This window comes from Paroedura picta, chromosome 5 (genome assembly GCF_049243985.1).
Source record: "Paroedura picta isolate Pp20150507F chromosome 5, Ppicta_v3.0, whole genome shotgun sequence".
Lineage (NCBI taxonomy): Eukaryota > Metazoa > Chordata > Lepidosauria > Squamata > Gekkonidae > Paroedura > Paroedura picta.
Genome location: NC_135373.1, coordinates 112,326,701 through 112,350,298, shown reverse-complemented (window position 1 = coordinate 112,350,298; position 23,598 = coordinate 112,326,701). Strand labels below are relative to the sequence as shown.

The window sequence follows — 23,598 nt, the reverse complement described above, 5'->3', positions numbered from 1 at the left end:
TCCCAACAGCATGACAAGGAAAGGTAATGCTAGATTGCTTTAGGATGCTTAGGGCTGATCCTGCGTAGGGGATGGACTAGATGGCCTGTATGGCCCCTTCCAACTCTCTATGATTCTATGATTCTATGATTCTAGATAACAAGGCACATCACATTATTGGCCACGTGCACCTGAAGGGAACAGGTTACCTGTTCAGCCAGCAGTGAAGCAAGACTGGAATAAGCGTCTGCGAACTCTGGTCCGTACTGAATGGAATCTCTCAGCAAGAGAACAGCTTCCTCCTTTTTCCCCTGGGACCTGCAAGTCATATGAAGGGAGGTGGAAAAGAGGCAGTTCTTTTAATAACATTCTCAGCTCACCTATTGATTACAGCACTGCTAACAGACTCGAAAATACCCGTCTCCGCTTTTTTTTCCAGCAAGGACTAAATAATTAAATTCCTTCCATCGAGTGTCTCCTGGGGCAGTATCGTATTCCACAGCCTGTCAGCACGGAGAAGGGAAGGGGGAGCAGTTACTGGATATGTGCTCCGTTTTGTGACATGCTGGCAAAATTTCCCATGGCTTGCTGGACAGGGCATGCAATACCCCACAAAGCTCTTCCTTTTACTTTTTTGGCCTCTCCCCCTCCCCATGACACTTGGCAATTTAAAATTCCTAGAGAACCGAGGCAAAGTAAAGCAGGCAAGACCTGACCAAAAGCAGCCCAAAAGGGACACGGGACACAACAGGAAGCCTGTCGACTTTCAGAAATGCCTGCAATCCAGACATTCCTAGTGTAGTCTAATTCCATAACAACTTTTTGCGCGTTTTGTTTCCAGGAATGCCCCAACTTGATAGGAGAGAAAGGAATGGGCAGGTAGAGAAGGACGTATGTGAAATGTACCCTTGGCAGAAATGGCTTTTCAGAGACAGCAAATTCCTTCGTTTTCCGGTTCATTCGTGGGGGCTGGCTGTCAGTAATTGACAACTTACAGCTGGTTTTGTGCAGTGGCCAGGAGGATGGATGAGAACGGCACAGACTTTGCTATGCTGCTGAATAAATTTGGGCCATTCCTTCTCCCTCTAGCCTGACCTTCCTCTCAGGGTGGTTGTGAGGATAAAACCGAGGCAAAGAGAACCGGGGGGGCACCTACCTGCTCCCCTTCTAGGAAAGTGAAGTTAGACATGCAAAAGACAGATTTAACGTACAGGGCACCAAAATCCATCCTACTAAGTTTGTGTGTGAGAGAGGAGCAATACTTCCATTGGCTTGCCCAGGATATTTTGGCAGCAGGGAAGAAGCAGAGCAAACAGACGGAAATCCTATGCAAGCTGTCACCTACGGGCTGGTTTAGGATCCTTGTCAACAGCACAGCTCAAAGTTAAATCGAATTTTGAGAGCACCATATCCCCAATCAGTGAGAGCTGCTGGACAGTTATTCCTGTGTTGACAGCAGGACGATGCTGATACGCTGGAGGAAGAAGAAACAGAGGAGCCCTAGACAGCATTGGATGATATTATCAGGACCTGTAACAATGGCACCTGAGTGGGTATGGAGGCAGTTGCAGGGGCTGGCCCCTGGGTCCGTGCCTCTGCTAAGAAGCTTTTGTCAGATCACATATCTGATAAAGCCGTGAACTCTAGTCCACAAAACCTATGCATGGATAAAAATCAAAGTGGGTTGGATCCTCTTGACTCGTTCTGCTTATGGTAAGCAGAACGACTCCAGGATCCAACACACAAGTATTTAAGGTGCCCAATAAAAAGGAATCTAGGCCTCCTGTTTTAGGAGTTGACACCTTGGCCCCCTGCTGCCCAGTGCAGCAGTAAGAGCAAAATGGAGGGGGGGGGAGTGCTTCTGTGGCATCACTTCCTGTCACACGCCCGGAAGTGATATCATGCATCACCCCAAAGCGCAAGCAATCCCCCAAACGTTCTGTAAAACCACAGAGATTTGGGGAAATTGCTAGAGGGCTGCTGCAATGTCACTTCCAGGTATTTGAGAACTCCAAAAGAAAGCATTATGTCGATGAAGACACAACGTCTGTACTCTGCTGTTACAAAATGCTTGTTTTTTTTAATTCCTTTTCCTCCCTTGTCAAAAACTCAGCAACATATTTATACTTAAAAATCGAAGCTGCTGAGAAGAGAAAAATACAAATTGCTTAGTGAGACCCATGCCGCCTATGAATCAGCAGGAGACAATTGTCTTAAATGGAAAGTTCACCCAGAAGCACTGATGAAGGAGGCTGCTTGCCCCCAATGGGAACTATTAGCTTCAGTGCCTGGGGAGGGGGGGATCTCTTACTGGTAGTCTCTCTACTCTGCTGTTTCCCGTTATCTATAAGGCAGCACAGGGCATGGAGAGTTCTGAATGGCCCCTTTCCCCCCTCTTTTCATGTCCAAGTTATTATAGTGAATGGCTTGGATAGAAATGGGTGTGCTGGTACAACTCATCAATGAATAAAAGAAACAGGGGGGTGGAAATTAAGCCCTTTCCCATCACGGCTGGCCCCATCACACCACGGGGAACTAATGCCTAAAAAGGCTGCTTTTATCCTTGGAGTATGGTGACCAGATTTTAACATTGGTAAAGCGGGACACCGTTGACCCGGGGAGGGGGGGGGATTCTTGATTAAAATTTGGTTTATATGGAGCAACAAAAAGTTTCACAGAACGCATAGAACACAAAAATAGTGTTGTAATATATATATTTTTTTAATTTCAACATAAGTACAATGTGCCAGGGGCCCCCAGATGTCCCTCCAAAAGTGGGACAATCTGGTCACCTTACCTTGGAGGGATCCAATGGGCCTTACAAAAAAGGAGAAGACTCCTAATTACAGAGTCTGGCATGCAAATAAAGCACAAATTGTCTGAGCTGGGCTGCATCCACCAAGCTGTTTCTCTCAAGTCCCAGGCTGTGAGCTCAGGGTCAAGAGCAGGGGTAGTCAAACTGCGGCCCTCCAGATGTCCATGGACTACAATTGTAGTCCATGGACATCTGGAGGGCCGCAATTTGTCTACTCCTGGTCAAGAGGCTAGAACCCCGCTCCACATGTCCAGGCCATGAAAAAGGGGTGTTGCAATCCATGACTCTAGGGAAACCTGTTTTCCAAATTGCACATTTTGAGCAACTGAGCACCCTCCCCAGCTCTTTTTCCATCTAGTCTGGCCACTCCCCAAATCTATTTTTCTTTATGAAAACAAAACAAAAAGCAGCCAGCAGGGCTCTCTTACATGCATTCGGTCATAGCATGCAGCTTGCCCTGCCATCGGCAATAAAGCGAGCGGGGAGAAGAGATTTTACTCTCTAAAAGCCATTTCCCCGACAATGCTTTAAAGGAATGAGACCGGACCCAGTTAACCTGTTAGTAGCCGGACCCTTCCGCACACTGAGGGGCAAATATACCAGAAGACACAATCAGAATACAGGATGATCTTGGCAGGCTAGAAAACTGGGCTAAGATTAATTTAAATGTTGATAAATGTAAAGTTCTTCATTTAGGTAGGAAAAATCATCTGCATCACTATAGGATGGGCAAGATTTGTCTTGGCAGCAGTACGTGTGAAAAGGATCCGGGAGGTCTTATTAGTCCATATACTGAACATGAGTCAGCAGTGTGACTCGGTGGCTAAAAGGCAAATGGGGTTTTGGGCTGTATTAAAAGAAGTATAGTGTCCAGATCATGCCAGGTAATGTTACTGCTATACTCCAATCTGGTAAGTCCTCACTTTGAGGACTGTTCTGTTTTGGGCACCACAACTGAAGCAAGATGTAGACAAACTGGAGCGCGTCCAGAGGAGGGCTACAAAGATGGTGAGGGGAATCATTCTGTTTGTGTGATTTCTGAGACAATCCACATATACACCCCTCTGTGTGGTCCTGCCATCCTTGTGCACATGGCTGCTTTGCATACACTGCCTACTTGCGTGTAGGCTTCTTTTCATGGAGTGCTTGCGATTTTCATTGCTATATCCGCAGACGACTTCTCCACATCATGATGGTAGCTATTATCTTTCCCTTTCCTGAAACTATTCCCGTTCGACATTCATTTTCCTTAGATAATCACTACGTGGATGGTTTTGTGCTTGCTGCATGCTAGTTTTGTTCCCTTTTAAGTTCTCCTTAATAAAAACACCTTCCCAGTTTCCACCAGACTGGTTTATTTAAGGATAGATTCAAATGAGGAGCCGTGTGGGTCTGAAGTAGCACAATCAAATCAGAGTCCAGTAGCATCTTTAAGACCAACAAAGATTTATTCAAGGTGTGAGTCTGACGAAGCGAAAGCATTCGCTGGCAGGGGCTCCTGGGAATTGTAGTCCAGGGACATCTGGAGGGCCGTAGTTTGACTACCCCTGCTCTAGTTTCTTTAAGAGTTTCTTAAGGGAATAACCCAGTATACATAGATAGAGACCCTGTTGTTACTCCCGCCTCGCTAAGTCTCTAATTATTAGCTAATTTCCCCAACTAAATTCAAATACCTCCAATTTGGGTTACACACTCCCCGTGGATGCCAACCTCCAGGTGAGACCTGGGGATCCCCCAGAATTACAGTTCATCAGTTCCCCTGGAGAAAATGGATGCTTTGGAGGGTAGACTCTACAGCACTGTGTACTGCTGAGGTCCCTGTCCTCCCCATAGAACAAGCCCAAGTCTCCAAGGGGTTTGGAACCATCTCTGGCCACCCTACCCACTGATCCCCACGCCGAAGGCCAGAGAAGACCTGGCAACCCTATAACTCCCATATCTGGAAAAAAAAATAACCAGAATATGAGAATATACGTTTGAATATATTATTATTATTATTATTATTTCGATTTATTTCCCGCCACTCCCAAATGGCTCGCGGCGGGTTACAATGTCTTAAAAAACCCATTAAAACTCCCATTAAAAGACTTTAATATACATATCTGCTTTGAGTCTCAGGAGAAAAGGTGGACTATAAATAAATGTGTATTTGCTAGAAAGATCAGTGTTTACATAGGCACGCCAGCTTACATCAGTCCTACATTATTATTACTGAATTGTACGTGGGGCGGCATGAACTATTTTGAATTCTATGCTCTGCAGGTACTTTCGCACAGTGCATTGTGTTTGTTCTTTGTCACGCACTTCACATCCATAAGAGCTATATGGTGTTTCATTAGGGCAGGGACTGACGGAAGAATAGACCGTAGGTGTTTGAGGCTTTCAAAGAGAACAATTAGCCCAGCAAGCTCTGACTTTCCCCCCATTTTTTCGTAATTGCCTTTCTTTTACTGGCAAGGTTTTTACCCACTCCATCAGCACAGACAACCAGCAAACACACTTTGGAGAGAGTGGCATGCAAACAGAAATGAAAATAAATATTTGACTCCTGCTCCTTGTAGCAAAACACAGCCAATGTGGTACGGTGGCTAGTGCATCAGACAACGATCTGGGAGACCCAGGTTGGTTGGTTGGTTGATTTGATTTCTACCTTGTTGCTATCAGCGAGCCATCTCACAGCAGGTTACATACTTATCCATTGTTGTTCCTCTATATATTTATGAAACAGCCTAGGGGGTGGGACGTGTCTGGCTGTCCAAGTTGGAGTAGGACCAATCAGGGTGCAGCCAGCTTTGCTGCAGCTCCTGCCCTCCGTCCCTGGACTCTAGCCTCTTTGCTCTCAGACGCCTCAGTGCATGAAGCCAGCAGCAGACAAGGGGAGAGGCCCTGGGCAAAGGGTCGTGGTGGAGGCCTTGATAATGAGGACCGCTTGGCCTGCTAGGCTGGGCCTGCTGATGAGGGCCTCCCGGCCTGCTGATTGCTCGTTAAGGACTGTCTGTCTCGGCCCTGCTACTGAGCTGCCCAGCCCCTGCCTGCCCCACTTGGTCCGGCTGCGAGCTGCGGCCCAAAGCCACCTTAAGCTGCCTGGCCCGGGGAGGGGACCCTTTCAAGGTCTGTTCTTAGGAACAGGCTTTGAAGCTAGTAAAAAGATAAAACCCCATGTAAAAGTTATTCAAGCTTCCAGAAACCCCAGAAGTCGCGCAATCGTGCAGAATATGGTAGGGAGGCATAGCTGTGAATTATTATTTTTATTTATTACTATTTATTAATTGAATTTCTTAGCTGCCCACTTGGGGCTCCTCCCCTTCCCACCCTCTCAAGACCCATCATTGGCCATGTGAGGGGTGGGCAGGTCAACATGACTATATATGGTCATATCACCCGATAAATATCACCCCTATGGAGTGCTGCAGGGGGGTGATACTGTCCCCTATGCTTTTTAACATCTATATGCGCCATCCGGTTCAGCTGGTCCAGGGTTTTGGGCTGGGTTGTCACCAGTATGCAGATACCCAGTTGTATTTCCTGATGGATGGCCAGCTGGACCCCATCCCCCGAAAACATTTGCCAGTTGTTTGGAAGCATTGTCTGGATAGTTCAGGCAGTCGCCTGAAACTCAACCCGTTCAAGATGGAGGTCCTGTGGCTGGGGAGAGGTGGGCAGGATCAGGAAGCGTGTCTTCCCTCCCTATGAAGCTTATGGCTGTACCTATTGCTAGGAATTTAGGGGTGATCTTTGATGCCTTTCTATGGAAGCTCAGATCACAAGGGTAGCCCAACTGATGTCTTACCACCTATGCCAGGCAAGGCTACTAGCGCCTTACCTGTCTCCAGAACACTTGGCCATAGTGATCCATGCAACGGTCACTTCCAGGTTAGACTACTGTAACTCGCTCTATGTGGGCCTACCCTTATCTCTGATTCGGAAATGGCAACTGGTTCAAAATGCAGCTGCTAGGGTCTTTACGAGGTCATCTTGGAGGATCTACGTCTGTCCTGTGCTGAGGCAGCTGCACTGGTTGTCAGTTAGCCTCTGGATCATGTTTAAGGTTTTGGTTCTTACCTTTAAGGCCATCCGCGGCCTGGGTCCCACTTATTTGAGGGACCGCTTGTCTCCTTATGCCTCCTACAGGGCCCTTTGCCCTGCAGGTTTGAATTGCTTTGTTGTCCCTGGCCCCCAGGAGGTACACCTAGTCTCAACCTAGGGCCAGGGCCTTTTTGGTCCTGGCCATGATCTGGTGGAATGAGCTCCCAGAAGAGCTGAGGCCCCTGATGAAACTATCACAGTTCTGCAGGTCCTGTAAGATGGAGTTCTTCCACCAGGCATTAGTTTGAGACCAGGCTAGGATGATACAAGGCCCCTCCTGGTACAGGCCCTATGGGCTGGACATCACCAGAAGAAGCCACCCCGAGTGTGGGTGTGGTGGTAGCTATTACTATAGGGTGTGGATGAGAGGGTGGAGAGGAGGTTCACAGATTGGTATTTTGCCGCCAGTATGTTCTTATGGTACTGTTATGTATTTTATGTGGGCTTAAAATGTTATTGTAAACCGCCAGGAGCTGGCCGGGTCCAGGAGTGTTGGTTAATAAATATAAATAAATAAAATAAATAAAATTTAAAAAACGAAGCCAAACCTATTTGGGAAACCCTCCCAGGCCCTTCAAGAAACCCCAGAGATTCACGAAAGCCTGGCTGAGAAAGCCTGATCTACACTTTACATATCAACTGTGGGGAAAAGCCAAGACACAGCAATTACGTCCACTGCATGACATCTGGGCACACTCTGTGCCGGGGTTAGTCAAACGGCGGCCCTTCAGATATCCATGCACTACAATTCCCAGCATTCGCTGGCAGGGGCTCCTGCGAATTGTAGTCCATGGACATCTGGAGGGCCGCAGTTTGACTACCCCTGCTCTATGCAGTATAGCCAAGTGGTCAGACTAGAAGGCACAAAAACAATCAGTTTTGCAACTGGCAGAATATTTCCTCATGTATGAAGAAAAGGGAAAACTACAACCACCAATAATAAAATCTCAACACATTTGCCACTTTACACAATGTCTGAAGTCCTGCCTGGGAATTTTTTGGGATACGTTTACAGACCCTGGTAGACAAAAACCAGCATTTGGCACGAGAACAGGAAATGCCAGTATCAGAAGATAAAAGATTTAAAAAAACCACTTGGCAGCAGTAAAATCTTTTTATTACCCACAGGCATAGTTCCTGAGCACGAAGTCGTCCTCTCAATTATGCTCATTTCCCCATTAATGGCTTTTTTTTTGTTTGATCAGAGAACAACGTGCATCTTTAAAGGAGATAATAAAAAGATTATAGTATCTCTTATGTGACAGCAGGAATTGCATATGCTGCCTGGTCCCATGAGAACATGACTACTCTGGTCCCATTCCCGATATAACACTCAGTTTTCGGCATGCAAGCAGTTTGCAGTGGCTCTACAGAGGTGGATTTCACACTGAGGAAGGGAAGATCCTCAGATGGGGATTAAGATACACTGGATTGGAAGTTAATTTCGATAAGAGAGATCTTCATTCACATTTTGCCTCTGCCAGTGTCTTGTTGTGTGTGGTCCTGGGCTACTCATTCATTAGTTATTTCACCTGGTCACCCTCGTGCATCGGTTTCTAGGAGCACTCAGGACAAACCGTGGGGGCTAGTTGTGATGGTTAGAGTCCTCCCTCTCTGAATAGACAAATGGCAGTGAATCTTGAATGTTTAGACTGTTTTAAATGTAAATTCTATATTTTACATGTTGGGATTTTCATCTGTTGTAAAACCCAAGTGTTGTAAGCCTCCCTTAGCCCTCGGGGAAGGAAGGAAGGAAGGAAGGAAGGAAGGAAGGAAGGAGGGAGGGAGGGAGGGAGGGAGGAAGGGAGGGATAGTCATGCTATCTTTGAAAGGAAGCACAATGGAGCTAGCATACCCAAGAAAGCCAAACTCTATGTCAGTGGTCCCCAACCTGCGGGCCGCAAAGGCCATGGCGCCAGGCCGCGGTTCCCTCTCCCCGCCCTCCCCCGCAGTAAAAAACTTCCCAAGCCGCAAGCTTGCGGTCCGGGAAGCTTCTTACTTTGGGGGGGGGGGCGGGGAGAGGGAATCGTGCCGGGCCACGCATGCGCACATGCGGCATGTGCTGCCAAAATCGCGCATGCGTGAAAGTGCCGAGCACGCGCAATTTCAGCCGCGCATGCGCGATGTGCGGGCGGGGCAGTTGCCCTGCCAGTCCCCAGCCTAAAAAAGGTTGGGGACCACTGCTGTATGTAATGTTAAGGATCTAGACCAGGCTTTCTCAACCAGGGTTTCATGAAACCCTAGGGTTTCTTGATGGCACTGGAAGGGTATCCAGAGTGGGTGGGAGTTATTTTTTATATATTTTTATTATTTTTATTATTTTTATTATTTTTATTATTTTTATTATTTTTATTATTTTTATTATTTTTATTATTATTATTATTATTATTTAATTTTTAGACCGCCCTTCTCCCAATAGGTCTCAGGGCGGTTTACAACATAAATAGTTAAAACACAATAAAATCCCCATAAAAACCCCAATTAAAAGTTACATATAACATATAGCGGCGGTGGTCACAATTCTGATCTTAGTTCAGCCTGGTGGAGAGAATAATGTTCAGAAGAGGGTGGCACCAATACAATAGATCTAACCATGATCTCAGTGTTAGAGATCTCAATATTGGAGGGGATCCTCTGATGGATTAGTGGGAGAGCTGCCCTGGCCTCAACCATATGCCTGGCGGAAGAGCTCCGTCTTACAGGCCCTGCGGAAAGCTGGTAGATCCTGCAGGGCCCTTAGCGGCAAAAAGGCTGATCTAGACATAATTTAGATGCAGAAAGCTGCTATAGCTTCACCCATCCCCAATATGTAACAAAGGCAATACAGTATAACTCTCTCATACACACAGGAACCATATGGATACTTGCTTTTTTATCTAAAAGGTAAAGGTAAAGGTATCCCCTGTGCAAGCACCGGGTCATGTCTGACCCTTGGGGTGACGCCCTCCAGCGTTTTCATGGCAGACTCAATACGGGGTGGTTTGCCAGTGCCTTCCTCAGTCATTACCGTTTACCCCCCAGCAAGCTGGGTACTCATTTTACCGATCTCGGAAGGATGGAAGGCTGAGTCAACCTCGAGCCGGCTGCTGGGATCGAACTCCCAGCCTCATGGGCAAAGCTTTCAGACGGCTGCCTTACAACTCTGCGCCACAAGAGGCTTTTTTATCTACTCTGAGGCTTAAAACATCCCAGAGGACCATTTTTGATCACAGTGACAGCATAAGTTGGGAGAGTTCACCACGCGTTCTCCAGTGCAGTGCTCCTGATCCACATTGAGTCACCTGTTGGTCCGTTTCTAAGCTCAATTGCCCATTTGAGGCTCTAACACTGAGGCTCTAACCTGTTTGGTTTCCAGCATAAAAAAATGTAGAGAAAAAAATGGATACAGTTGTTGTACTATCCCCTTGGGGGGTATCCTGCCTTTTCTTCAAGTACTGTACAGAACTCAGCCAAAAAGATTCTTTATATAAGTATACTGCTGGGTCTCCAGGCACTGCACATTTGCCTCGCAAGAGCAAGCATGGCATGCTCAAGGCTCTTGGGAGACACAAGCGTCTATTATCTTCTCTGATGCACAGGCAGGCAGAGCGTACCAAACGGCAGAGCGTAGCAAACAGTCTATTCTCTTCCTGCAGCGATAAACTCTAGTGCAATCTGCATCTCGACAAACTTGGCCTGAATAGTTACTGCAAAAGTTTAGAAAGATTAATTTCCTGATTCGTTACTGAGCTTCTTCAGGGCACTTGCTACTGCACAAAGGAACCCCTGTCTAAGAATAAACTATGTGCCACTCTTTTCACCCTGATATTTCATCAGAGTTACGTTTTATAAATGTGGTCCCTGAGCAGAATTGGAGACAAATGGGGACTTTTAGGGCACATAAAAATGTCCTTGGCAATGGCTGCACTGTGCAGATTGCATCCACTGTATTTTGGGCAAAGCCAGAACATCTTCTGCCTTTGCAGAAAACCTATTTCTTCCCGTTTGCAGCCAAAGGGCCTGATCACACAATTATAGAGTTGGAAGGGGCCATACAGGCCATCTAGTCCAACCCCTCTGCTCAGTGCAGGATCAGCCAAAAGCATCCAGAATAAGTATCTGTCCAGCTGCTGCTTAAAAACCACAGGTGATGGGGAGCTCATCGCCTCCTTAGACAGCCTATTACACTGCTGAACTACTCTGACTGTGAATTTTTTTCATGATAACTAGCCAGTACCGTTCTACTCATTGTTTCAAGCCATGACTAAGGGTCCTGTTCTCTGCTGCCAAGAGGAACTGCTCCCTGCCCTCCTCCAACTTAAGCTACATGCAACTTCTGGCCAGTTACTGGGTGGCTCATAGGAATATCAATTAAGAATTAAAATGAGCATTTCAGAAGAAATTATTAGCACACATGCCTCTGCTTCGTGTGCAATAGACCCCTGATCCTCTCAAAGATGGTGGACACAGGAGACAGAAGAGAAAACCAGCTTAGACAGAATCCAGAGAGCAAAGGATGTAAAATCTTTTAGAAAAATCCATTCAATAAGGTCATCAGGGATAGCTGGGGGAGGCAGGAAAGGTTGTTCTGGGAACCAGCAGAAATGGCCAGAGAGAAGCAGGAAACAAGCAAACCCATGGGGGAGACTCAGAATCCTGGGACATGAACCACAATCAAGTGCCCAAATCCTGAGCTGACGCAGTAGACGCAGATGCCCTTCAGAGTACAGGGGAGAGAATACTAGTGTGTTTTTAAATGCTCTTCATAAAATAACTCCCCACCAGTAGAAAAATAGCTCAAGGAAAAGGTGGGAACAGAATCTTTCTAGTTTTCAATTTCAACTTGGAAGCCCTTTTAAACAAACAAACCTGGGGCAACATAAAAATGACATTTACTGCTGGCAGCCTGGAATGAGATAGGCTGCAATTCTAAGAATACTTTCCGAGGCATAAACCCCATGGAGCAAAACAGGATTTATTTCTGAGTACTTGGATTGCTCTCCAAGTCAGCTACTGTGTTCTGCTGCATTTGTAGATCTGACTAACGGCAACCTGCATTTCATTACCCCTCCAACACCCCTCAACCTTTGGGGAGCCTCCAGTCATAATGGGGATCCCATGTCCTGAGTTAGTTCTACAGGGCCCGCAAGATGGAGCTCTTCCACCAGGTGTTTGGTTGAAGCCAGGTGTGTGTGTATGCGGGGGGTGGGGGGTGGGGGCTGAAGACCTTCCCTCTCCCTTTTCGAGTTATCTTTTCATAATTCCACCCACTCCCCCCTCTTGGTGGTGTGTCATTGTAGGATGGGGGTAGGATACCAGGGGATGGGTAGGAAGGGTGTTTTAATATTCATTTTTAACTAATATACGCCACCGTCAGCCAGCAGGCGTGGGAGCAGTGGCCTATAAGTCTAATCAATCAATCAATCTCCTCTAAAGTCTTCCAGAAGACACGGAAATTCAAGTCTTGTCACTTTACGTCTCGATACGATTTTGCACCAGCTCTCTTTCCCCACGCTTTAGTGTTATACAGAGAGGGCAAGAAAATGATGACATATGATTTCCCTTTTTAAAAAGAAAACCCTTCATTACATTATCTCACTCCAACGTCTAAGCTATGGATGCATTTCCTAAGGCTAAAATGGAAATTGGAAGTGGTTCCCTTTTTTCTTTTCTTTTTCTTCATTGTCAAAGGACAAAATGTGACATGCCTGAAATATCTCATCCTGTGGGCTACAAAACAAACATACTGAATTACAATGAATAACTCTCTCTCTGAAAACATCACCGCATCTAATAGTCCCTTTGTGCAGGATGAAGGCAGCCAAACCAGGTCACTTACTGACAACAGTGAGGCATCTACACGCCCAGGGGACTCCTCAGGTATGCATGAAAATATAACTTTGTAAATTAACCAAAAGGAAATGAGGGAAAACCTTGAGTAAGTGGCCTGATGGGGGCTGAAACTACCCCAGAAAGGATAAAACACTGAATGCAGTTTAGAATGGAAGGGAAAGTGAGGGGGGTGGGGGAGATGAGAAATTAGCCTGCTTAAGACCCTGGGAGAGCCTCTTGTGGCGCAGAGTGGTAAGGCAGCCATCTGAAAGCTTTGCCCATAAGGCTGGGAGTTCAATCCCAGCAGCCGGCTCAAGGTTGACTCAGCCTTCCATCCTTCCGAGGTCGGTAAAATGAGTACCCAGCTTGCTGGGGGGTAAATGGTCATGACTGGGGAAGGCACTGGCAAACCACCCCGTATTGAGTCTGCCATGAAAATGCTGGAGGGCGTCACCCCAAGGGTCAGACATGACTCGGTGCTTGCACAGGGGATACCTTTACCTTTACCTTAAGACCCTGGGAGCTCAGGGGGACAGATTTTGGGGAGAGCAACTTCCACACTGCTCCCTCTTCCCATGGTATCATCTACCCCCCCCTCCCGGTATCAGATGAGACAGAAGCTTAAACAGAACCAAAATGCACAGCAGAGAAACAGAAATTATCCTCCAATGGTTATTTCTGTGGCCAGTTCTGATGGCTTCGTCGGACCTCAACGAGGGCCAGAGCCTTCTCGGTCCTGGCCCCCAGCTAGTGGAACGAACTCCCTGAAGAGATCAGGTCTGAACTCTCACAATTTCGCAGGGCCTGCAAAAGGGAGCTCCTCCACCAGGCATTTGCTTGAGGCCAACTAGCCCCAAAACACCCACTGCCCCCCCCCCGACACCTCCTCCCACGACCGAAGAATCTGACCAACCCAAAGCTGTGTCAATGTTCCTGTTAAATATTATTCTGGTTGACATGTTATGATTGTTAGATCTGTTATATATTGCTATATAAATATTGGTTATAATTGTTGCAATGTTCTATGTAATCATGTTATATGATGTTATGTGTAAACTGCTCAGAGCCGTATGGAAGGGCGGTATATAAATCTAAATTAGATAAATAAAATAAATACTTCTATGAAGGCAGCCCTGTCAGTCTGCTGCAGACACAGTAACAAGTCTTGGGTTACCTTAAAGGCTAACCAATGAACTGCAACGAGGCCTAAGCTTTCATCAACCACAGCCCATTTTGTCAGATGCAGGTGAAAAGTGTCACGGCGTTAGGACTCGAACTCACAGCAAACCTTGGTGCTGTGAAATTTCAGGCAGGCACTGGGTGGAGGAGGAGAGGAGTCGTTTTTTATAACCCGCTTTTCCCTACCCAAAGGAGTCTCAAAGCGTCCTATAGCAGCCTTCACTTCCTCTTCCTACAACAGACACCCTGTGAAGTAGGTGGGGCTGAGAGAACTGGGACTGGCCCAAGATCACCCAGCTGGCTGCATGTAGAGGAGGAGTGGGGAATAAAACCCAATTCCCCATATTCATAGAAGGGACCTCCAGATTATTATTAATTTGATTTATATCCTGCTCCTCACTCAGCATCTCGGGGCAACTCACAGCATAGATACCACTTTAAAACCATAAAATAATGCATAGCATACATTATGCTAGGGTTAATGACCCCCCCTCCCCCATCACCAATTGGCCGTAATCATGGATGAGCCAAGTGCTTATCAGGACAGTTCCCGATGTAACAGTGAGAAAGGGGGGTGTATGTAGGGGGAGGCCCGTGGTTGCTTACTCATGTCTGTGCTGGCCTCAACCAGAGGTTGGCGGAAGAAGTCCTCTTAAGCACTCCGGCTCTCACCGGTTTGACTTGTGATGCCATTGTCTCAGTTTTAAAATGGTACGGAACGGAACGAGAACCCAACACCTACTTGAGCAGATTCCCAAGATTGAAGAGAGCTCGGTTGTGTTGCGGATTTAACTGAAGGGCCCTTCGGTAATGCTCTTTTGCTTCCACCAGGTCTTTGGTCAACGTTCCTAGGTTGTTCAGAGCGCTTGCGTGGCGAGGGTACAACCTATCAGAAGAACGGAAAAAAGGAAACTCATTGTTCTGCTGCGAGCAGGCATCCAAACCGTTGCAGCGCACCCTCCTGTGAACCCTAAAACGACTGTAGTTTTCCACATGAATAAATGAACGGAAGGAAATGCAGCTGGGGCATCGGACGCTAGTAAAGGATGCTGAAGCGGGCAGAAAGCACTTTCCAAGACAGGAAAGCCGTTTCCCCCCAAAGTGAGATCAGACTGCTGTCCCTGTAAGCATTCAGGTGAAGGCACAAAGACTGTGCCATAGGAGCTGCTTCTGTCTTCGCCACGCTCAACCCACACAGGCGGGGGGGATGTATTCTGCTGCTTCAGGAGACAGAAAACATGGCTGCCCTCTAAGAGCAAATTTCAAAGGGTAACCATGTTGGCTTGCAGTGGCAAAGCTAGATCTGAAGGGAGCTTTGAGTCTTGAAGGCTTCTAGTTGGAATTTTTTGATGGCCTCTAAGGCAGGGATAGTCGACCTGTGGTCCTCCAGATGTCCGTGGACTACAATTGTAGTCCACGGACATCTGGAGGACCACAGGTTGACTGCTCCTGCTCTAAGATGCCATTGGACTGAAGTCTAGCTCCATTAAGAACAAAGCCACCTTGGATCAACAAAAATATAATTAAAATACTATTTATTTAATTTGTAACCTGTCCTTCTGAATCACTCACGGGGGGGGGGGGGAATAGAACACACAGGATTAAAAATTGTAAATGTTTACCATTGTTCCAAATAATACCCCCACCAGAAAATTCCGAGGCAGGGGAGTCCTTTGTCAAAGAGCCTATCTTCTGACTCTTCTCCTCCTCCTTCTCCCAGCGGCGAGGCCAGCCTCCTTGGTGGATGTCATTTCAGACCTTGACCATAAGCCTGGTGGAACAGCTCTGTTTTACAGGCCTTGTGGAACTGACTGAGGCCCCTGATCTCCCTTAGGAGTGCATTCCACCAGGCTAGAGCCAGGGTCTGACCCTGGTGGGATCCAGTTTCACCTCCTTCAGGCCAGGAGAGATGCTGAAAGACCCTTAATTATATCACCCTAGCGCCTTTGAAAGCTAAACGTTAGGTGTGCAGGCCATGACTTGGGTACACATAGGGGAGAGAAGAAGAGAATAATTCTTTCACCTCTGCATGGTTTCATTCCCCTGCCTTGGTCCCATCCTTTCTTCCTGCCAGAGCTAATCAGGGAGGGGGGGTTAATAATCAAAATTAAAATCCCCTCCTTGTGCCAGAAGCTTTTTGAGATTTAGCTACGAGATCCACAATCTCTCTCTCTCTCTGAGACTCCTTCGGGAAGACAAAAACGGCATATAAGAACCTTCTCCTTCTCCCTTCTCCCTCTTCTTCTTCTTCTTCTTCTTCTTCCTTCTCCTTCTTCTCTCTGTCAACTAATTTGGCCCTTTGTTAGACCCAACGCTCAAAAGAAAGACCTGAATATATGCTCCCCTTGCAAGGGGTAAATGTCCCTCATTACCAGAGATTTCTCTTCTAAAGCCTGCCTCTGCCTGAGAGCTTCCCAACAGAGAGAACCGCTGATCGTTCCTGTTCCTGTCTACTTTTCAAGGGGAGGGGATCCTACCTTCGGTGATCTTGTGTACTGCAATTAGGATTCAGGATTCTATAAAGGGCAACCGTGCTTGAAAAGAGACAGCCTCTCTGCCTCCCACGGGTTTTTTTTATGATGAAATGCAGCTTTCCAATTTGGATTCCGTCTTACAAAGGCGTAGGCGCACACGCACAGAGACAAGGGGCTGCATGTATCACTGGTAATGGCAACCATCTGCAAGCAATATCTCTTTCGCTATGGATCTCATTAGGGGCAAAGTCCTCTTCACTTCACCTAATCAAACACCAAGTGCTGCATTATTTATGAAAGGAAGCTGCATTTCATTAAAATGCTCACTGGGGGAGCCAGTTTCGGAAAAAAAATCAGTTTTGGAATCCTCGACATTTTATTTTTTAAATTTTTTTTTAAAGAAACAAACCTTTTCTTAATAACTGTAGCAAAAGACCTGAAATAGCACAATTCATTATTCTTGGGGTAGGGGTGGGGGGCAGGGGGAGGTTTGGAAATGCACTTTAAAGGAGGGCTGGCTTTGATTTCTGTACAAAAGACAAGCAGGATATTTTCTTGGGGCCAAATGAATTATTCAGAGGATTCCTTCAACGTTGCCACTGCGGTTGTCAGAATAAATTGCGGCAGTCTGGCCTTGAACTATTAAAGGTAAGCACCGGCACAAAACTTCGGCTGCCAATTACTGCCCCCTCCCCGTTTACCGTGAGGCAGGCTAGCCGGATCCTCACTGAGCTCGCGGTAAAACCAGAAGTGGCGGCCGATTACCCAACGGCTGGCTGATTCAACTCACGGGATGCCGAAGAGAAGATGCAAATGGATTTTCAATTTCCAAACAGTGGAAACCAGTCCGCTGCTATCTAAGAAGCTTACAGATCTGCAAGACCGATTCTTCGGTGGGACTCTGCTGCAGCAAGAATTCCACAATCAATTGGCAGGGAGGGAAGGAAGGAGGAATTAACATTGTCCTGGATACAGCCTATAACCCAGCAAAACCTTTAATTTGTTATTAATTCAAGTGCTGGTGAACTAGTTAAGAGTGATAACAGGCTCCCTATCATGCCCAGAGCATTGAAAGAAGGAGGTCTGCATTTAGGCAGAGACCACATGACAGAAGAAGAAGAAGAAGAAGAAGAAGAAGAAGAAGAAGAAGAAGAAGAAGAAGAAGAAGAAGAAGAAGAGTTGGTTCTTATATGCCGCTTTTCCCTACCCGAAGGAGTCTCAAAGCGGCTTACAGTCGCCTTCCCTTTCCTCTCCCCACAACAGACACCCTGTGGGGTGGGTGAGGCTGAGAGAGCGCTGATATCACTGCCCGGTCAGAAGTGGAGTGTTGAGCCCGACTGAAAGGAATTGTTTTTGAGAGGACCAGCAGTCCTGGAGCCAGTTGTGTAAGAACTCAGGCAGCAAAAAAAGAATGTTAGGAGAGGATGCAAGATAAGACGAACAGGAGCGTGAAGCTGAAGTATTAAGGGTAGGGAGGGATAAGCAATTTGAGGAGTTTGAAGGAGGAGGTGAGGGGCCTTGTTCCCATTTGGGTTGTCAGGTCCTCGCTGGTCATCAGCAGGCGGTGGGGGTGGGGAACAGGGTTGCCAGCTGTAGACTGGGAGAGATGGAGGTGGAACCTGGAAAAAACAGGAACTTCAGTAGGGTACAGTGCCATAAAGTCCACCCTACAAGGCATCCATTTGCTGTAGGTCAGGGGTGGTTGACCTGTGGATCTCCAGATGTCCATGGACTACAATAACCATAAGCCCCTGAGGTAACTGTAGTACATGGACATCTGGGGGGCCATCGTTCAGCCAGCCATGCTGTAAGAGAACTTACCTCTGTAGCCGGGAGATGAGCTGTAATTCTGGGAGATCCCCAGTCCCCACCCAGAGACTGGCATCCTTACTCCCGTCTCCTCCCACCTTAAAGGGTGATCACTGATGCTGCTTTTATAAAAAGTACATATTTCAGTATCAGAAGCTGACTTGTCACGATAAGGGGAACTGTGTTACCCGGAGCTGCGTTCCTAGGGGAAGGGTTCCAAGGGAACAGCGCTCCGCCTCTCTCAGCTTATGGCTGGCAGTTCAATAAAGTCCATTAAAAGCACAATTGCCTGTCGATGCCCTTTCATTATCAGAACAGACTTGATATCTACGGGCCCAGCTAATTCAGTACTGTTTAAGTCAGGATCCCAGGCATTAAAGGCCTTTTCCCAGAGTCCCTGAGCACTTATTTATTTTTAAAACTGGAGCTACCACATTTTTTGCATGTCAAACTGGTTCTCTGAGACTGAGCCATGACTATTTCCCTGTTTCCTCCATTTTGATGTAGTGGTTAGGAGTGCGGACTTCTAATCTGGCATGTCAGGTTCGATGCTGCACTCCCCCACATGCAACCAGCTGGGTGATCTTGGGCTCGCCACGGCACTGATAAAACTGTTTTGACCGAGCAGCGATATCAGGGCTCTCTCAGCCTCGCCCACCTCACAGGGTGTCTGTTGTGGGGAGAGGTAAGGGAAGGCGACTGTAAGCCGCTTTGAGCCTCCTTCGGGTAGGAAAAAGCGGCATATAAGAACCAACTCTTCTTCTTCTTCTTCTTTTTCTTCTTCTTTTTCTTCTTCTTCTTCTTCTTCTTCTACCTCAGTACCAAGCAGCCAGTACTATTTTCATATTTTTAGCTACCAGTTTACATGAAGCTACAAATGCCACCGTGCGTCCCAGAATGTCACAGAAGCAAAATGTTAAAGCCTCTCTTCAGTTAGATTAGACCGTCAGGACAAGAGAAAGGACTTACAGGGAACACAACACACACACAAAAAAAAACCTTGCTTGTGTGTGTGTATATTCTGGGAACACAGCAGCAGAGGTTCCTTGAGATGAGGGAGTGACTTGTAAGCTTCTCTAGGGGACCACCATATGAAACTCTCTGGCTTCATGCAGTTAGAAAGCAAGCACATGACTATGTCTGGTGATCCTCTTTTGACCAGGAAGCAGAGTTCAGCACCCACATGGTCGGCGGCCATCCACGTATTTCACCTCAGTTAATTCCCTACCATCTACCCCAATCTTTCTCAGCTTTTTTACCATTGAGAAACCCCTGAAACATTCTTCAGGCTTCAAGAAACCCCAGACGTGGTGCGAGTATGCAGAATATGTTTGGGAAGTATAGCTGTGTACACGCCCAGTGGGGGCCCCTTCCCTTCCTACCCCCTCCAGGCCCATCATTGGCCATTGGGGTGGATCAACATGACCATGAATGGTCATATCGCCCAAGAAATATTTAACAAATATTGAAAATTACTTAACTCCCACCCATTCAGGAAACCCTTCCAGGGCCATCTAGAAACCCCAGGATTTCACGGAACCCTGGTTGAGAAAGCCTGATCTACCCAAAGACAGTTTTTACATTTGCTTGGTCCCTGAGGACTTAGGCTGGCACCCATAAACAGACCCTTCATCGTCCCAGTTCTGAGCTACCATACCCCCCCCCCCCACATCGCAGCCGCCAAAACAACCCATCCGGCTTGAGTTCGCGCTTGGCTGCTTTCCCAGCTCCAAGAACAGGTGCTGAGTTTTGTTACAAGTCTCTTAATTTTCACTTGCTATTAAGAAGTCATAAAAACGTCTAGATCAAGCCTCTTTGTTGGTCTGAGCAGCAAAGGGATCCAGGTAAAGGCCCAGCCGAGAGCTGCACCATTTTAAACCTCTCTCCCAGGGTGTTTAGATGACCGCAGTGTTGACAGAATTATTTCAACTCGGCAGCCGCAAGGAACCCCTCTGTAGGCAGATATTAAACCACAGGGCATGATGAAAAGGAGAAGAAAAACATGCTGCAGCTTTTTAAATATATTTTACGTTGAAGAAGTTCTAGAATTCTCACTGGTGGAAGGGGTGGGGAGCAGGCTGTGGCATTAGCACTGAGGAGATACGAAAGGAACTTCACTTCAGTGGGAACTAAAAATAAATGGCAATCTCCCTCAACTGAGCGTTTTCCATAAAGCCAAAGACATACCCTGTGCACAGAGAACTATTTTCTCATGTTCCCCATGTCCTTCCTGAGTATGACAGAAACCACTACGATGATTTGCTCTTGTGCCAAATACTGCAGGAGGTATATTGCTGCTGACTTGTTTTCTAATTATCTCTTTCTGTTAAAATAACCCATAAGCAGGAAAGTTCTGTAATGAGAAACCAGTTCACCTGGGGTCAACAGTGTTGCCAGCTATGGGTTAGGAAATTGTAGGGTTCGTGTTTGGGAATGGACTACTGTAGGGTAAAATGCCAGAGTCCACCCTCCAAAGCTGCCATTTTCTCAAGGGAACGGACCTCCGTAGTCTATAGTTCAGAAATCTGAAGAGATCTCAAAGATGCTTCCAGAAGCCCATTCCCCGTCACCTCACAAATTCCTTCCATGATCCAGTCCAGGGTTCATCTTGTCCCGCCTCAACACAAATCATAAAGCTTTGTTTAGAAGAGACTTGATGAATTCTACAGTATTCTACACACTTTTCTTGGGTGCTTTAGGATGCTTTGGGCTGATCCTGCATTGAGCAGGGGGTTGGACTAGATGGCCCGTATGGCCCCTTCCAACTCTATGATTCTATGATTCTAACATCCGACTGTATTTTGTGCCAGGGGTCAGAGCCGTGCATAGCAGCGCATGTTGTTAGGCGGTCTTGTTACCTGATGGCGAGAAGAAGCACTTTGTATATGCAAGGTCATGGCAATATCTGGCATTATGGCATTTTTTCAAACGGTCATGAGCATGTTTATTTTAGCCACCATATGCATATCCCATTACACAGAAATTCTGGAGCAGGCATATAGGGTCTTCATTGTGAGCAACGTCCAGCCGCAGACTGAAGACCCAACCTTGTGAACCCTCAATGAACTCGAGAAGGTCATCACCAAGGGATGCTGTTCCCTGCCTGGCTCTTTGTCATGTTGCCCATGGTTGTGGACTACTAAAGAACCGCAGAGAAGCACATAGAATACTTTCCAGGACCGAAAAGAATGAGGTAACCCATACCTAGATGGGGCTCGGGAGTCCCATGAAAATTTAGTTCAGGGCCACGGCTGTTTTTCGGCCCAGGCATCAAAGTGCGCCTCTGCGAGCAACGCTTTGAAACGCCTGGTTCTTGTGACAAAAAGAATCATTTATGTTTCACAGCCATAACTGCCTTGAGACCCAACTTTAAGACATCATTCCTGGAATCTGTTTGAGGTATCGAAAATACTTAACACATCGCAAAAAAGACGAAAGCTACAGCTTTTGCAGGCGTCGCGCCACAGAACATTCTAGCCTTGTAAAAATAAAATACGGAACGATAACAACAACGACAAAAAGTGTGGGATAATGGCGTTGGCATTTTAATTCTTCCCAGAAAGAATTCCCAGATGGTGCCCCAGGACACCTGCGAGCCCCTTGCTGAAAAGTATTCGGAACACAAAGTCAGAGGGCAATTTCATGAAGTTTAAATGAACCCAGACATTGCTAGTTTTAAATACAAATAAGAACACTGTCAGGGACCATGTGGGAAAACTTAGCAGGAAACCAGTCTCCATATATATAAATATAATAAATAAATTAATTAAATAAATAGTATTTGCCCGGGTTTCATTTTAAAAGACGGTACCACCTGATAGTCAAGGTATTTTCTTTAATATATAGCTCAAGTCTTCCCAGTTGCAATCTATGGCTGTGAAAGTTGGACCATAAGGAAGGTCGAGCGTCAAAGAATTGAGGCTTTTGAACTCTGGTGCTGGAGAAGACTCTTGCGAGTCCCTTGGACTGCAAGGCGAACAAACTGGTCAGTCCTAGAGGAGATCAGCCCGGACTGCTCCTTAGAAGGCCAGATCCTGAAGATGAAACTCAAATACTTTGGCCACCTCATGAGAAGGAAGAACTCCCTGGAGAAGAGCCTAATGCTGGGAGCGATCGAGGGCAAAAGAAGAAGGGGACGACAGAGAATGAGGTGGCTGGATGGAGTCCCTGAAGCAGTTGGTGCGAATTTAAATGGACTCCGGGGAATAATAGAGGACAGGAAGGCCTGGAGGATCATTGTCCATGGAGTCCCAATGGGTTGGACACGATTTTGCAACTCACAACAATAGCTCAACTCTTCCCTGCCCCCAACTTGTCTCACAAAGAAGGTCAGTTTATACATAGCAAATTTCTTTATTCCTACTATATATTAAAAAACCCACGGGTTTAAAGGAGATCTGCAAGAATTTGGACAGACAAATGCATGAAACTGCCGTATACTATATCAGAACATCAGTCCATGAAGGTCGCTACTGTCCGCTCTGACTGGTGGTGGTCTTCCACAATTTTGGATAGTGGTCTTTCAAATCATCTTCTACCTGATCCTTTTAAATGGGGATGCTAGGTATTGAACCTATGACCTTCTGCATGCCAAGCAGACGCGATACCACTGAGCTACAGTATATTTACTGCTCGGCAAACAACATTTCTTCAAAAATATCATAACCGTGAAAGACACCCTGTTGGATTACACTAGTGGTTCATCTAATCCAGCATCAAGTTTCACACACTGGCCATTACTAATTGTCCTAGCAGGCCAACAAAGAAGGAACATAGGCCAACACCTTCCCAATGTGGCTTCCTAGAACATTCATCTTATTCTTCCATTATTCCATGACAGCTAAATTTACTCAGAAGTCTTTGGCGAGGGACCTCAAAAGCAACTGAGATCCCAAGTAAACCATGTCTATCTGATCATCCTTATGTCTGTTAACCCTTTCAAAGAACTCCAAAAGACTGGTGAGGCAGGCCTTGGCAGAAACCATGCTGATTTCCCCTTAACAAGCTTTGTTTCTCAATGTGCTTAATAATTCTATATTCAGTAACAGACAATAGGTTAATTGGTTATCTGCTCTTGTGCCCTAAAACCAACGTAGCATTTTACAAAGACTGATTTAGCAGCAAGAATTGTAGCGTAGGAAGGACCATAAGGTCTTTTTCCTCACCGTTACCCAAGAAAGAAGCTTCCATATGAAGCACTGGAGCCTCTGATATAATTCAGATTACCTGAATGTTGGAGTGAAAACAGATGGCTAGGTGGTCTGCTCAGCATCAACCCAGGTGAGGGTACAACAGACTGCAAAATTCCATCTAATTTCTAAAGGCGTCAATCACAGAATGCAGCCCGTTTTGTCTTGAATTACCCAAGGCACAATAGAAACCCTGTTACAATACTGATATCTCTGCTACTGCCCAGCTGAGCTGCTGAAGATAGCCTCAGATTTA

General features: G+C 46.5%; 1 protein-coding gene across 5 annotated transcripts in view; it reads right to left on the bottom strand.

Moving 5' to 3' along the window:
- TMTC1 (transmembrane O-mannosyltransferase targeting cadherins 1) overlaps positions 1-23,598 on the bottom strand; it is a 186,101-nt gene that overhangs the window by 23,562 nt on the left and 138,941 nt on the right. For all 5 annotated transcript variants that reach the window (XM_077339957.1, XM_077339959.1, XM_077339958.1 and 2 more), the window contains 2 exons: positions 14,613-14,756; positions 189-297 (listed from right to left, as the gene is read on the bottom strand). In XM_077339957.1, the coding sequence (XP_077196072.1) occupies positions 189-297; positions 14,613-14,756 (253 nt within the window). The remainder of the gene's footprint in view (positions 1-188; positions 298-14,612; positions 14,757-23,598) is intronic.